This window comes from Coffea arabica, chromosome 7e, assembly GCF_036785885.1.
Source record: "Coffea arabica cultivar ET-39 chromosome 7e, Coffea Arabica ET-39 HiFi, whole genome shotgun sequence".
NCBI lineage: Eukaryota > Viridiplantae > Streptophyta > Magnoliopsida > Gentianales > Rubiaceae > Coffea > Coffea arabica.
The window spans coordinates 2,122,226-2,136,546 of NC_092323.1; the positions used below are offsets into that span (position 1 = coordinate 2,122,226).

The 14,321-nt window shown below is 36.6% G+C and overlaps 2 protein-coding genes across 3 annotated transcripts; one reads left to right on the forward strand and one right to left on the reverse strand.

Annotated features, from left to right (window-relative positions):
- Positions 1 to 2,844: 2,844 nt before the first annotated feature.
- On the forward strand, positions 2,845 to 6,338 carry LOC113722960 (uncharacterized). Of its 2 annotated transcripts, XM_027246213.2 has the most exons (5): positions 2,845 to 3,510; positions 4,764 to 4,800; positions 4,924 to 5,160; positions 5,250 to 5,297; positions 5,666 to 6,338. In XM_027246213.2, exons 1-5 carry the CDS (start codon positions 3,209 to 3,211, stop codon positions 6,146 to 6,148), a joined length of 1,107 nt encoding a protein of 368 aa, XP_027102014.1. In that variant the 5' UTR covers positions 2,845 to 3,208; the 3' UTR covers positions 6,149 to 6,338. The 2 variants fall into 2 exon arrangements, with proteins under 2 accessions (XP_027102014.1, XP_027102013.1); XM_027246212.2 differs by having other exon boundaries at positions 3,057 to 3,510; positions 4,764 to 5,160.
- Positions 6,339 to 6,656: 318 nt separating this feature from the next.
- On the reverse strand, positions 6,657 to 9,737 carry LOC113722959 (glycerol-3-phosphate dehydrogenase [NAD(+)]). The gene is made up of 11 exons (XM_072058743.1): positions 9,321 to 9,737; positions 9,002 to 9,078; positions 8,834 to 8,906; positions 8,460 to 8,677; positions 8,254 to 8,361; positions 7,996 to 8,059; positions 7,866 to 7,903; positions 7,613 to 7,733; positions 7,447 to 7,501; positions 7,253 to 7,301; positions 6,657 to 7,012 (listed from the first exon to the last, which is right to left on the reverse strand). The coding sequence occupies exons 1-11, from the start codon at positions 9,508 to 9,510 to the stop codon at positions 6,875 to 6,877; spliced, it is 1,131 nt and encodes a 376-aa protein (XP_071914844.1). The 5' UTR covers positions 9,511 to 9,737; the 3' UTR covers positions 6,657 to 6,874.
- Positions 9,738 to 14,321: the final 4,584 nt, after the last annotated feature.

The window sequence follows — 14,321 nt, forward strand, 5'->3', positions numbered from 1 at the left end:
ACCCACAAATTGGACTTTTCTGTTTTTGTTATCATTAGAGACTTCCTTCCCCCACGGGCCACGGCCGTCCTACTCAAAGAAACCCCACCTGCGTCAACGTCGGTGTCATCCCCACCCTAACCAACCACTGGATACTTTCGACGACTACCCTTACCTCATCAACTAGTTAATAAGAAAAAGAAAGAAATCCATTTGGTATGATTAACCTTACGTTGCCTTATTATGCGCCGGTCAGTGAAATGAGTCTACTATTACTCTCCCAACAATGCCTCTTTCTTTCTTTTTTTCCTGTGACTGTGAGCTGTGACTACTACAGATCGATACGCTACCAAGCAGAGCAGAAGAGAACGAAGGATGGATGGCTTGATTTGTGGGGGTGGGGGTGGGGGTGGGGGTGGGGGGTGAACTTTTTGTTGCCTTCGGGACATGGGCCCTTCAGTCACTTCCTCCTTTGCTGTCAAAAGTAATTAGAATCATATGCTGATGGGATGCAGGAACATAAAGAAAGTCCTATGGAAAACCATGACTAGTATTAATTTTACTATCCTTGCGACTTGGGGCAAAATGTCTTCTTTAAGTAAGAGAAGAGAAGCAATTAGCCTTGCGTTTTTTTTTTTTTTTCCCCGTCGTTTAGTTTCATAATGAAGAATGCTTGCACCTTTTAATTTTTAAAACTTTTTGCTTTAGTAAGCTTTATTACCAATTTCATGTAACTTTTCTTCTTTATGATAACGGCTCAATATCTTCTCTGTGCTGGTTTGGCGCTAACAATCTCAAGTATGACATCTTCACAAGTAAGAAATATTAAGGGAAAATCACCTGTTTCATCCCTCACATTTCACAAAAATATTCTTTTCGTACTTCACTTTTAAAATGAAGCAAATTCGTCCCTGACATTTAAAAATTAAAGCTATTACATCTCTGAACCTAATTTTCAATCTGAATCAAATCATCTAATAACCCAGTAATAAATTTCGAAAATAAAATTGATAGATCATTCGGTCAACTTCATCGTATTCACATGACATTTATTAAACCAAAAAAATAAAAATTATAACATAAAAGGCCATTCTTTGTCTTGGAATAGTAGAGTTTTTTTTTTGATAAATCTTTTCATGCACTATTAGTATATCCGCTTGCGAATCTAGATGTGTATCATAAATATAAATTTTGGTGTTTAAATTTAAATTAAAATGATATGGCGGTGCATAAAACTGTCAGTGTATACAATGATAATGTAGAAAAGATTAATTTTTCTTTTTTATATTATAATTTTTTCTTTTTTCTTTTTAGATTCATTAAATTTTACATGAATATCAAGTTGAGTTAACCAAGTGATCTACCAATTACACCCCCAAAATTTGTAATCAAGTTGATTGGTGGTTTGATTCAGATTAAAATTTGGATTCAGGGATGTAATAATTTTTAGTTTTTAAATGTCAAGGACGAAATTGTTTCATTTTAAAAGTGAGGGACGAAAAGAATATTTTTGTGAAATGTGAAGGATGAAACCGATCATTTTTCCAAATATTAATGACTTAGAGAATCACGGAAGCTGAAAGAAACAGCACATCCCCGAAGATGATTTTAGTTAAAAATCCAAATTCATTCTTGGATCAAGAATCCGCCGTCCACTTACACTACTACAGTACTGACTTCACCCAGTGGTTTTCCTTCCTTCTAAAGGTAAAAGGTAAAAGGTAAAAAGAGAGAGAGAGAGGAGTAACAAATGAAGAAGAAAACACTAAACAGAGCAGTGGGTTTATAATTATTTTATGGGTTTGTGTTTGTTTACTTTGGTGACCGCCTCTACAATTACGCAAAGCATTCCTTTGGCTGGCTGCATGCATTGCACATTCAAAATTTATTCAACCTTTTATTTTTCGTCCTCCTCAAAAGGGTAAGTAAAACAAAAATGGAAAAGAAGAGAGAGAGAGAGAGAGAAAAGGTGCTTCTCCACCATCTATGGACTATGATCTTACCACTACTTTCCCATTTCATCATGTGCTTTAACATGATCGGCTCATGGGCCCTTTTGTCAAACAATGCCTGAACAATTATTACTAGTTCATTAACCATCCAGAAATATGTCAGAGTCTTAAGGTGGTGTCTGGATTGGATGGCAGTTTTTTATTTTTATTTTTTTTAAAAAAAATTCTTACTTTTTATTTTTTTTATCATATCTCATACACATTAAATTATTACAGCACCTTTTTTTTTATTAAAAATTTTAAAAATAACAATCCAAATGAGACCAAAAATTGTTTGCACAGTTTGAAAGACAATAATATGCACGCTCAAGTTTGTAATCTTAAATTAAAATAGCCTACCGCAAGAGAGCAAGCCCTACCTTTTACGTCCACTTCCCAAATATATATATATATATTTTATTTATAAAGTAATAGTAAGTAGTATTACGTTTTACTACTCTCAATCAATTATATCTGAGTCCCATGCGTCATGATTCCTTCCAACGCATATATATATATATATATATATATTAAAGGTGGTTCAACTTCTTCAATATAAGTACTACTTGCTTAGTTCCATGGTTCAACTTATTGTATTGAACCAAGTTAGCTACTTAGCTTTACAAAAAAGACTTCAAATTTTAAAATTAAGGAGCAACTATCCCATTAAAATTAATATTATTGTTATCCTACTAGGAGTAATTTTTTTTTTTTTTTGAAATTCAAAAAAAAAGAAAAAGTATAGTGTAGGATGGGGAGAAAGAACTGAGCTGAGCTGACGGAGGCCAAAGTTAGTTCCCCCGTCACCATAAATAAAAGACTAAACTGAGAGTGACAGGAGTATTATTAGGAGTAATTAGTAGTACTAGTTAGTAGGAAGCTAAAGTCTGAGAGTGTCTGTCAAAGCTGAAGTCTCAAAAAAGGACATGGAAGGAGAGATAAGAGGCAGAGAGCAGCAATAAGAGCAGAAGTAGAAATTGATTGCAGTTTTGATTGGCACAAACAAGTTGTTGTTGTTGTTGTTGTTGTTGTTGGAGCAGAAGTAGAATTTGTGGTTCACTGAATAAGGGCTGTCCATTTTTTTTTTTTTTTTCTATTGGATTTTCAGACTCCAATCCATAACCATCCATACTCAGTGAATTGAAGAGCAGCTGAAATCATACTTACTTAGTAGGGACAACCAAAGGTTAGCTAAAATCACAGAGTTGGTAGAAATAGGAGATAGAAATAGGAATAGAATGGGTGGGGTGACATCATCCATGGCGGCCAAGTTCGCCTTTTTCCCCCCCAACCCACCCTCCTACAAGCTCCTCACCGACGACGTTACCGGGTTGCTCCTCCTCACCCCTTTTCCCCACAGGGAGAACGTGGAGGTCCTCAAACTTCCCACCCGTAAAGGGACCGAGATAGTCGCCATTTACGTTAGGCATCCCGTGGCCACCTCCACCCTTCTTTACTCCCACGGCAACGCCGCCGATCTGGGCCAGATGTATGAGCTTTTCATTGAATTAAGCATCCACTTGCGTGTCAATCTCTTGGGGTACCCTCTCTTTGCCTCTCTCTCTTTCTCCCCTTTTCTCTTTATCCATCCCCTCATTTCTCCATATAAAAGCTTGCTTTTCTATTCTTTCGGTGTTTATTTGAATTCTCTACAGTGTAAAACATTTGGGGTCTCGAAATTGAATTAATAATAATAATATGGAAACCATCTTTATTTCTTGGGAAATGGGGGCGGAGTTATGTCTGGTTTGCTTGGAGTTTTCCGGCATCAGGTCTAGTTGGTTCCAGCTCTTTCTTTCTGGGATTATATATATACATATATATTTTTTTATTGATGGATCCTTGCCAATCATGAAACTTGACATTTCTCCTTATAGTATCAAAGTTCCAGTTTTGAGTAATTTGGATAGCTTTTGGAGCAAAGGTCATGTCTTCTTGCAAATATAAATGCAAGCTGCCTATCTGAGCTGGCATTTTAGCACTTAATTGTTTGTTAAAGATACCTGTGGGGATGAATCATTCACTACTCATCATGGAGTATCTTAAATTGGATCCGGCAGATTTTAGAATAGAGGGTTGAAAGATCGGAAAAAATTATTTAGTGTATGGATTCTACTTGGGTTTTCCTGCAAATTGATCTAGCATTCAACATTCCTCTTGCAATTCTCCTCTCTTCAGGGTTTTTGTATATTATAGACTTGTAGTGGTGCGTTGGCACTCAAGAGACTGAAAAATGCTTTCACCACTGGTCCCACTTTATGATAAGTATGAAATTCTTTTATGAATATTTCTGTTTACTGGATCTATAACTGCTTTTATGCTTTGATTCTCTGTTAAGCTATGTTACTTGAGCTTCACTTGTGAAGGACTAGGTTGTTATGATCTACTTGCAAAAGCTTCTGTTTGTGTATTTCTTCCGGATTAATGTGAAACACATAACGCACTCTACAGATACTACTAGTAAACAGATAATTGGTAGGAAGTTACTCAACCATGGTTTTGCATCAGAATGGATCGGAAAATGGGGAATGAGTCCAAAGAAATGGAGATGACAATTGCAGGAAAAAATGTAGTAACTATGCTCCCTGTGGGAATAGCAACGACTAGAACAGATATTCATTTATCTGTTGCTTGGTAGTTATATACATACTAGGTCGATGAATATAGGGCTCTATTTATGGGGACTGGCATTGGGACTTCCATGGCTTAAGAAAAGTCTAACGCCAGTGTATATGCAGCTGACATTTGCCCAACTTAATGGCGGTTCTCTGATGAAGCTATAATTCCATGCAGGTATGACTACTCTGGTTATGGACAGTCATCAGGAAAGGTTTGTCAGATCAAATGCGTCAGGATAATCTTTTACTCATTAACATTGTTAAAGGGTAGGATAAACAGTGTCGATCTCCTTAGAGACACAGTAATTAATCTTTTTGCGTCTTCCTGTTTACAGCCTAGTGAGCAGCATACTTATGCAGATATTGAAGCTGCATACAAGTGTCTTGAAGAGAGTTATGGCACCAAGCAAGAAGACGTTATCCTTTATGGACAGTCTGTTGGGAGTGGTCCTACTTTGGACCTTGCAGCTCGCTTGCCTCGGTTAAGAGCTGTTGTTCTGCATAGTCCCATTCTATCAGGCTTAAGAGTAATGTATCCTGTAAAACGTTCATATTGGTTTGATATCTACAAGGTATAGAATTCATCCACGCATGAAAGTAGAACCAAGAGAAGATGAATCTTTTTTCCTGCTTGCTTATTATTTTTTCTGTAATGGTGCAGAACATTGACAAAATTCCACTGGTTACCTGTCCTGTACTTATCATTCACGTAAGTATATTGTTACTTGCGGTTTCATTGTTATTGCCGTGTACTCAGTTGAAAATCTTTGATCTGCATCCTCACATCTTATTCTTTGTTCCTATTACTTGTCTTTTCATTTATGAACGTGAGTTGACGCCATCTCAAATTATATGCTTTTTATTCGAGGCTTTGATGAATTGATTGCCTTTTGCCAGCGTAAAGTTTAGTGATCCCTAACTAGCCAGAAAACTGGGGCCTTCAGTTTTCACTTGGCCTGTCGCTGGAGTTGTGTGCAATAAAGTGGTTAAATGGGCTGCTTAAACCAGAGGCTGAAATTGTTGGTTCATGTTATCATTCAAGTTTTGCGCTTGTCATGTTTTGTCCCGCATGTGCAGGGAACTGCAGATGAAGTAGTTGATTTTTCACATGGTAAGCAGCTATGGGAGCTCTGCAAGGAGAAATATGAACCGCTGTGGATTAAAGGAGGGAACCACTGTGATTTAGAGCTATATCCGGAATATATCAGGCATCTCAAGAAATTCGTTGCAACTGTAGAGAGATCCCCATCACAGAGGATCAGTTCCAGGAAAAGCACGGACCAGTTCGAACCATCTAGGAAAAGCACGGATGTATTCGAGGCTTCAAGGAAGAGCACTGACAGGAGGGAAAAACCTAGGCACAGTACAGACCGGCCAGAGAAATTGAAAAATCAGTCAAATAACGCTGACAAACTTGAAAAATTGAGGATCTCCTTCGACCAACTGGAAAGATCTCGGAGAAGTGTAGATTGCATCGAGAAGTCCAGGAAAAGCATCGATCATCAATTGGAAAGGGGTCGGAAGAGTGTCGATAGGTTAGATAGAATAAGAACAGGTTAAATTTTTTCCCCCCCTTTTCTTTCTTTCTTTCTCAGAGACAATTTTGTAAATCTATGTATTGTTTGATGGTGTGGGGCAAAGCAAAATTTACATAGTTGTTCTTCTTTATGCCTTTCCCCCCTTTATTTTGGGCCTTCTTGTCAGTTTGTGGCAATTACTGAATAAATTATGTGTGAATCTGGTGAGTAAATGTGTGGGGTGTTATAAGTAGAATTCTACTGTTGACTTTGATTTCTTTGAAGTCTGCTAGGGCCGTGGCTCTGGGACTCGAATGTTTAGCCAACATCGAAGTCGCGCCAGATACATGGAGCTATGATGCCACCAAAGCCTCGGCCATCAGCATCTCCCCAAACAAAAAGTCGTCAGACCACTCACATAATCCAATGATTCCAGTCTCTGGGTCGTGACCACTCACATACTCCAATGATTCCAATCTTTGGGTCGTGACTCGTGGGTTCATCCCTTTTGGATAAAATGGCCCTCATACTAATTACTCATAAAACAAAAATGGGAAAGACAATTTTGACAGATTTCATTTTTGGTCATGCAAAAAGAAGTCTGAATTTCATCTTTCTTGAGTCCAACCAAAATTTATTCCTACCATAACATATGATAGAAGTATACTACTTCAAGAGGATCTAAACTTGGCAGTTTTTGTCTTCAACTAATGGAGACTCTGTAAAATCGAGCAGAGCCTTCCACAAGGAGAAAATTTGGGCGTCACAGTCACTTCACTGTCTCGACTATGGCTGATGGTGGGAGGCGGCCACTGCAAATCTCGTGCACGGTCGTGAAAAGTGGGAATAACTCTAACCATCCCCGGTGCCTCAATACCTCGTAAACCTCTTTTGCTGTTGAGACGCCCTTCAACATTACCGCACCAGATAGAGTTAGAGGGAAAAAAGAAGGAGCAGTCACAGAAATGATCCTTTCATCTTTACTTCTTTTTAGACCTTGTTGATAGTCATTGATAGAAATTTTAATAGAAAGTTGCTAGCACTACTATTTAACATCGACAATGATGTGCATGTACTTATCATTATCACGCAGAAACCACCATCGTTTTTTTTTTAATGATAATACATGTCATTGATATCTATTCACCTGTAGTTTTTGACCCTGTAACATCTCAGCTTCAAGCTCGTCAAAAGTCCTAAATCCAAAAAACAAAAAAAAGTTCAAGAAGAACGTCGATATACAAATATTATCGTTGCGACAGAAAAAAAAGAACGTTGGTATGCTGTTGTTGACAAACGCAGATACAGGTTGATCTATATATTTCAGGTGAGTTAATCAACCTTTTCCCGCCATGTCTAGCAAAAGCCTCAGCACATTTCCTATTCCTTCCACCTACTGTCATGCCAAATGCAAAATCTCATGTGAGGTAAGTATATCAGGACAATTGACAGGTTAAAATATAATTACACACAAGGAGGTCCAGGAGAAAGGCATCTGAAAACTTACAGCAAGTGGTTATGATGTCTGCCACACCACAGCTCTCAAAAAATGTACTGTCGTTAACAGACGAGAATAGTAACTTGGAGAAGGCCTTCATTTCTCTCAAGCCAATTCTCATTATCGCAGCCTAGAACATTATCACACATTTAATGTAGCCAGACTTAAGTGCAAGTTATTTTGTTGGGTCATTTTTTTTTTTTTTTGGGGTTTTGTGGGGGGTGGGTGGGGGGGGGGGGGGTGTTGGGGTGTTGGCATTCACCTTTGTATTGTTTCCCATCTCTAAACCGTCCACAAATCCTGTCTCAATCAGCAATTGATCAGTGTTTGTTAGAAATCTTTGGGAAGAAAACGATGCATACAAATAAATTAAAAAAAAAAAAAAAAAAAACCTGCTGCTATTGCGACTACATTTTTAAGGGTTCCACACAGTTCAACTCCTTCTACATCTTGAACCTGTTTTTCATGTTGTCAACGAGATCAAATGCTTGACATACATGTGTTAATTTAATAATCAAGAATTAAGTTTTTGGTATAATTGAGATAAACTTTCTTCATGTACTGGGGTAAATTAATTGAATTTGCACATGGATAAATTGATTGATTAAATAAAAGTTTTTAGAAATAAGATATCCAGCATACGGACTTACTGCTGAGACGATAAAGTAAGGATGGTTGAAGAGCTGAACCCATCTGTCTGCAATTTCTTTGTTTCCTCTGTATCCAACTGTAGCCTCACTGAACTTCTCCTCTGCAATCTGTGCAGTAACAGAGATAAAAGTCTATAAATGCTTTCACTGTAGCCGGCAGTGACTACGTCTCACTGCCGGCTTAGGAAAAAGGTTTGATGAATGACCTCGTTAGCAATATTTGCCCCCATTAGTACACAACAATTGATTCCAAGCTTTTCGGAGATGAGGGTAGAGATCATGCAGGGACCTTCCATCTTGACTTCCATTCCTTTGATCAGTGAAATCGCCTCAGCTTCCTTTTTAATCTTCCCAACTAGCCTTTTGCATATGCCCTCCATGAACTGATGAGGAGTCACAAATACTAACATGTTTGCATCTCTTACTGCAAGACAAGATTAGCACAAACATCAATTGGTGCTTTTCAAGGATTGTCTGTCATAGATAAAAGTATTTTATACATAAGAATCATGTTTACAATCAAACGCTCGAAACATGGGACAAAGGTTGAGAAACAGAAGAAATGAAGCAAATATAATACCTGCGTGTTCAAGGTCAGGGTCTGCCACAACATTTTTGCCAAGCTTTACCCCAGGAAGATATTTAACATTCTCCTGTTAACAAAAGACCCGAACGCGAACAGGAATGAGAACGGTCGGGTATACGCATAGTAACAGAAACAGGCAGGTAACGAGGAAACATTAATTACATTGGTTTGGTTGATGACCTCTGATAGTTTTTCACCGTTAGACAATGTCTCCTCGAAAACCCACATCCTCACTTCATCTAAATCAAAAGCCCAATTAGATTACAGAATGAGCTCTTTTTTAAGAATGCTACCACGTAAAGTAGCAATGCATAAAACTCAGGAAACAGAGGTGCTGCATTTGGAGGCCAGTTAACAAAATCGTTAATCGTAGTAAAAAATGTAGCAATCAGCACTAAAATAGCGCAAGTAGTCTTTCAATTCGATAACTCCAATGTTGCATGCACAAAAATAAGAAAGGCAAACAAAACAGGGGTAGTACCGTGGAAAGAAGGGAGCTTGAGGGCGTTGGAGGCAATGAGCTTGGCTGCAACGCTACCCCAATTGCCACTGCCCACAACCGTGACCTTGGATTTGTTGGAGGCCCCAGCGTCATGAAATGCTACACCGTTGTTGTCGGCTGCAGCAGCTTGTGGTGTCTCTTCCTCAATCGCCAGCTGCTCCCGGGCCATGGATTAACAAGAAGAAGAAAAGAGGGATAAAAACAGAGACAGAGGGAAAGAAAGGAGAGAGGGAGAGAGAGAGAGAGGAGGGGGGGGGAAGGGAAGGAGGAGGAGGTGGAGAAGTGTAGTGAGGAAGTACTAGCAATGGAGGAGAGGATCCGAAGGAATAAATGGGAAGGTAGAGGTTCATTTGGGCGGAGAAGCCACACATGTATCGTGAGAATCAATGTGGTGTCCTGTTAAAGCTGGCGATCTCCTCTATACAAATGGCAAATGATAATGCCACGGCCGTAATTTTAATTCCACAGCATATATGTAAGTTACTTGACAAAAAGGCTCTACTAACAGGTCAACACTAATTTCTGGTTCCACACCAAATTTTGATTTTTCCACCGCCACCACTCGTCACTTTCCCGACTTATGATCTAAATTTCCTCAACCAACTCGTACTTATCTCTCTTCTAATTTTTTTTGTTGGCAAGGTAACTCGCACTTGCTACGTGAGAGTGTCTATTGGATTAATTTCATCCTGTACAATAATAATCTGTCAAATATATTGAAGGATAAGACACGCTAAACAAATTTTGTGTAATAGACAGATATCTCAGGAAAGATTCGAATTGATAGGAAGACGTAACACTATCTCTCTTCTAATTTCTCCCTTTATAAAATACTCTTCTTCTTTTTCTTTTATCTCTATCGGACTCAATATTTTATCATGGTTTAGAAAGAAACAGAATTGAGGGATGGGGAGGGGAGGCATGGACGGAGGAAAGTGAGGAAGAGATTATGTAGAGTTTGAGTGGCAAATGAACACCATGGCGGTTGTTGGAAGGGACATGGATCCCTAATGCATTTCTGTACTCTCTTTTTTTTTTTTTTCCAATTCATTACATATGGCGTCCAATTCACCAAACTCTTGAGCTCCATATAATGATGTTGCTAATTATCCTGATGTTTGGATAGCAAATTTTTTAAAATAATATTTTATATGTATCATAAGTATATTTGTAACTTATTTTTTTATATTTTTAATAAATTTTTTATCTTATATACATTATAGTAATTATTTTAAATAATACTCTGTCCAATTTAGCGTTGAGCCCCCTAAGATTTGACTAAAATGTGAGAGTCGAGTTATGAGAGGGGTAAGTTTGTCAATTGCGGTAAAATTTGTTGTGGAGTTAACATTATAGCTGCGGAAATATCAGCTCCGTACACAAATAGCCCCACCCCTGCTCTAATTTTCTTTTTTTTTTTTCTCTCGTTTGTCTTTCTGTGTTTCTTTCTTTCTTGGTGCTTCCAAACTCTTCCCCCAATATTGTGGACACAAAAACTTTTATTCCCCTCTTCCTTAAATGACCCTTCCCGACTCCGTAAACTTTTTTCAAGTTTATGCACTAAGCTACTTATCTTTTTCACTTAAAAGGATAATTATGCATCCAAAATTTTTTTTTGGAGGCATATCCCGTACTTGATCAGATGATTTAGCCATATAATATGCTTTTAAAATATTTAGCACGAAAAGATTCCAATGGTATCTATTATTAGAAAACATTTTCATTCATTACACACGTTTTTATCATAACCAAAAAAAATGTTGCAGTAAATAATAAGAACAATTAGCTCCCACATTTAAGGACCGAACTAGGAGGGGGGGTGGTGTTACGTCCTCTCAAGTTTTAAAAATTCATCTTTTCTTTTCCTAAAATTCTAAAGATTTTTAAAATTTACTTTATATGTTTAATTATTTGGCTCCACAAAAAATCTTCAAGAAATTCTATACATATAAACTTCTAAATTTATATGGATATCAAAATGAATGCTACCTGCGTAAGGATAACCTACTCTGCGTTTTGAGTGAACTAGACCTGGTAGTCATGCAAGGAACGGACCAAATGAAAATCCACAAGTAGGAAAGCAGGCCCAGCATCCTGCTACTCGACTCTACTCGACTGATTTGACGGATGCAAAGAGACAGTCATGAAGATAATAGATGATTTGGTAATTAATTTTTTTAAAAAAATAAATGAAAGATTTTAAACTCAATATCATTATTATGTATAAAATTCTTTCATTTTTATCATCCAATTCAACCTTATTCCGATTCGACATTGGCACAGTACCCGTCGTTTAGATGAGCACTCGTGGAAGAGTCTCTCTCAAGACTAGAAAGTTAGATCCTAGTTTGGACTTGAGGGCTAGTCTCCGTCCAGCCTAAGAAAATTTTGCATGTTTCCATAACCGGATCCGAATGCCTCTGTATAATCTGTATTAAGAGCAAAATCTCCTTTAGGAAATGTGTACAATTGCTTCCCTTTCCCTCCCCCCTCCCCCCTCTTTTTCTTTTTCTTTTTCTTTTAAAAAAAAAATCACGTGCAATTTTAAGATCATTACTTTAGCAGCCAGGGTACGATGAAAAGTAAAGCCAGAAGGAGGTAGCTAGCGTACTTTCTTTTGTCTTATTAAAAAAAGAAATTGATTAGGATTTGATTTACGTGTCTCTACTTTACATAAGGCGTCAACAGCCTTGAGAAATAGTGAATTTCAATTGATTTTTTCGATTATATTGTGATTCCACTGGTTATTTTGTCCTTCATGATCTTTTTGTAGCTGCAGTGTTACATGGGACTTGTTTTGCTGCTGTTCATTTTTCCTTGCTAATTTTCTTTTGGACCATCTTGCCCTTTCATCTTGGTTATCCTGTTATATTTGTGTGAATTTTGGACATATTGGTCTTTTTGCACTTTGGGAGCTATATTCTCCACATGTTCCTGATCCGTTTCTTCCCCACGAGTGACCCACTGTCCTTAAATAATGTGTACTTTTGTGGGGTGCTTTCGTATTTTTGCTAATTCATTCCAATTAATCCCTTTTCCGTTGATTTCCTTGCAATTTCTCCTTTTGATTTTGTCTTTTGTAGTCTTTTTATTCCACATTTGCGCCTCTTTTTGGCATTTCACTAAGTGTCTTTTTTGTGGTGCAGACCATTCTCTCGATGTCAGCCACTCATCCGTTTGTTTAATCTCTCAATTCTTGGATTCCAAATTCAAATCTTCAAACTTGCAGCTCTCTTTTCCTTTTGAGGGAAATTTTATGATACAGCATAATTGTCAATGCTATTTTATGTGCTTTTGTACTTGGATATTCAAGTGAGAAATAGTACACTTCTTTTATATATTGCATTCGTTTTGGGCGTTCTAGATGAATAAAAAGAAGGTAAAAATAAATTACCAAAATAAATGCAAATATAGCCATAATTATTTCCAACTACAATAAAAGCCCAAACGAAGACATTTTACAGTTAAATGGTTCTACCAAATCAGTAGAACAAAAATTTACAGCCCCAAGACACACGCACGTAAATTGATATGTGCATATCAAAAAATTTAAATCTCATCTCATTCATCAGGGGATACTTGTGTGTACATTTCCACTAAATAACACCAAAACCAACTACATTTGTAGGGATAGCAATTGAGCGGACACCCGCCCCGTGAGGGATTAATAAACTTCAAGAGGTGTAATTTATAGGCAAATGTGTATTACCTATTCAAAATACCAACTCTGTATGAGTATTGTACTTTTAAACATTTAATTTATGATAAATGCATCAATGTTTGTACGTAAATTTTAAAAAGTGTTATAGTAATATTTTTACAAAAAGAAACTGGTAGGTTATCTATTTAATATAAATTAAATATTTTTAAAAAAAGAAATGTCCATAAAGTATTAACTTTTTATGACGTTCTTCCATTACATGAACAAAGTATCGGCTCTTTAAGGGCATTTTATTCTGAATGATTTAATTTCTGTTAAATACATAAATGTTTGTAACTAAAATTGAAAAAGTATTACACTAATATTTTTACGAAAAGGAAACTGGTAGATTTTGCATTTAACATAAATTAAATATGTGAAAGTAAAAAAAAGATATTGCCCATAAGCTCTTTATGGATTTTTTGCATTACATGAACAAAATACTAGCTATTTATGGGTATTTTACTCTGAATCATTTAATTTATGTAAAATACATAAATATTTATAACTAAAATTGAAAAAGTGTTACACTAATATTTTTACGAAAGAGAAACTGGTAGATTTTGTAATTAACATAAATTAAATACGTGAAAGTAAAACAAAGAAATTGCCCATAGCATACAGGCTCTTTACCAGTTTCCTTCATTACATGAACAAAGTACTAGCTATTTATAGGCATTTTACTTTGAATCATTTAATTTATATTAAATACGTAAATATTTGTAAGTAAAATTCAAGAAATGTTACACTAATATTTTTACAAAAGAGAGCTGGTAGATTTTGTATTTAACATAAATTAAATATGTGAAAGGAACACTTACAGGTGGTTTAATTAGTTACTTAATTTGTTGACAAGAAATTGCAAAATTTGTTCATTAGATTTTTCCAAATAATTATGGTATAAAAGTAAATTTTCACAATCTTTTGTTAGCGATAGGCCCCAATTTCCTCCTAGAAGAGGTCAGTTGCTATTTCTTAAACCACGGGAAAGGTGAGTGCTAGTGTTAGAGAAACCTCTGGGGAGATTTCTGCAATTATCCCTTTCTACAAATATTAGCTACTTCCACTAAAATCATTCCCCTGCTCTTCTAATGGATCTTTTTTATTCATTTAACAAAACGTTGGTCTCGTAACCATATAATAAAATATAATGAACTGTAGCATAAACATCCAAAAAAGAAAAGATTCCTCTCTTGTGATCCTCCGCAATGGAAATTGCACTTGGTTCATCAAACTTGATACAAGCTTTAACTTATCCGGTTGGACAAAATTCATACAAG

Bases quoted from the DNA above. Each gene is read 5' to 3' on its own strand.
- LOC113722960 (XM_027246212.2), top strand. From the start codon at position 3,209: ATGGGTGGGGTGACATCATCCATGGCGGCCAAGTTCGCCTTTTTCCCC. The intron at 5,161-5,249 runs GTATAGAATTCA...GTAATGGTGCAG, and splicing joins ATTGGTTTGATATCTACAAG to AACATTGACAAAATTCCACT. The intron at 5,298-5,665 runs GTAAGTATATTG...CCGCATGTGCAG, and splicing joins GTCCTGTACTTATCATTCAC to GGAACTGCAGATGAAGTAGT.
- LOC113722959 (XM_072058743.1), bottom strand. From the start codon at position 9,510: ATGGCCCGGGAGCAGCTGGCGATTGAGGAAGAGACACCACAAGCTGCT. The intron at 8,362-8,459 runs GTCATTCATCAA...GTTACTGCACAG, and splicing joins GGGCAAATATTGCTAACGAG to ATTGCAGAGGAGAAGTTCAG. The intron at 7,502-7,612 runs GTAAGTTTTCAG...TTGGCATGACAG, and splicing joins AGACATCATAACCACTTGCT to TAGGTGGAAGGAATAGGAAA.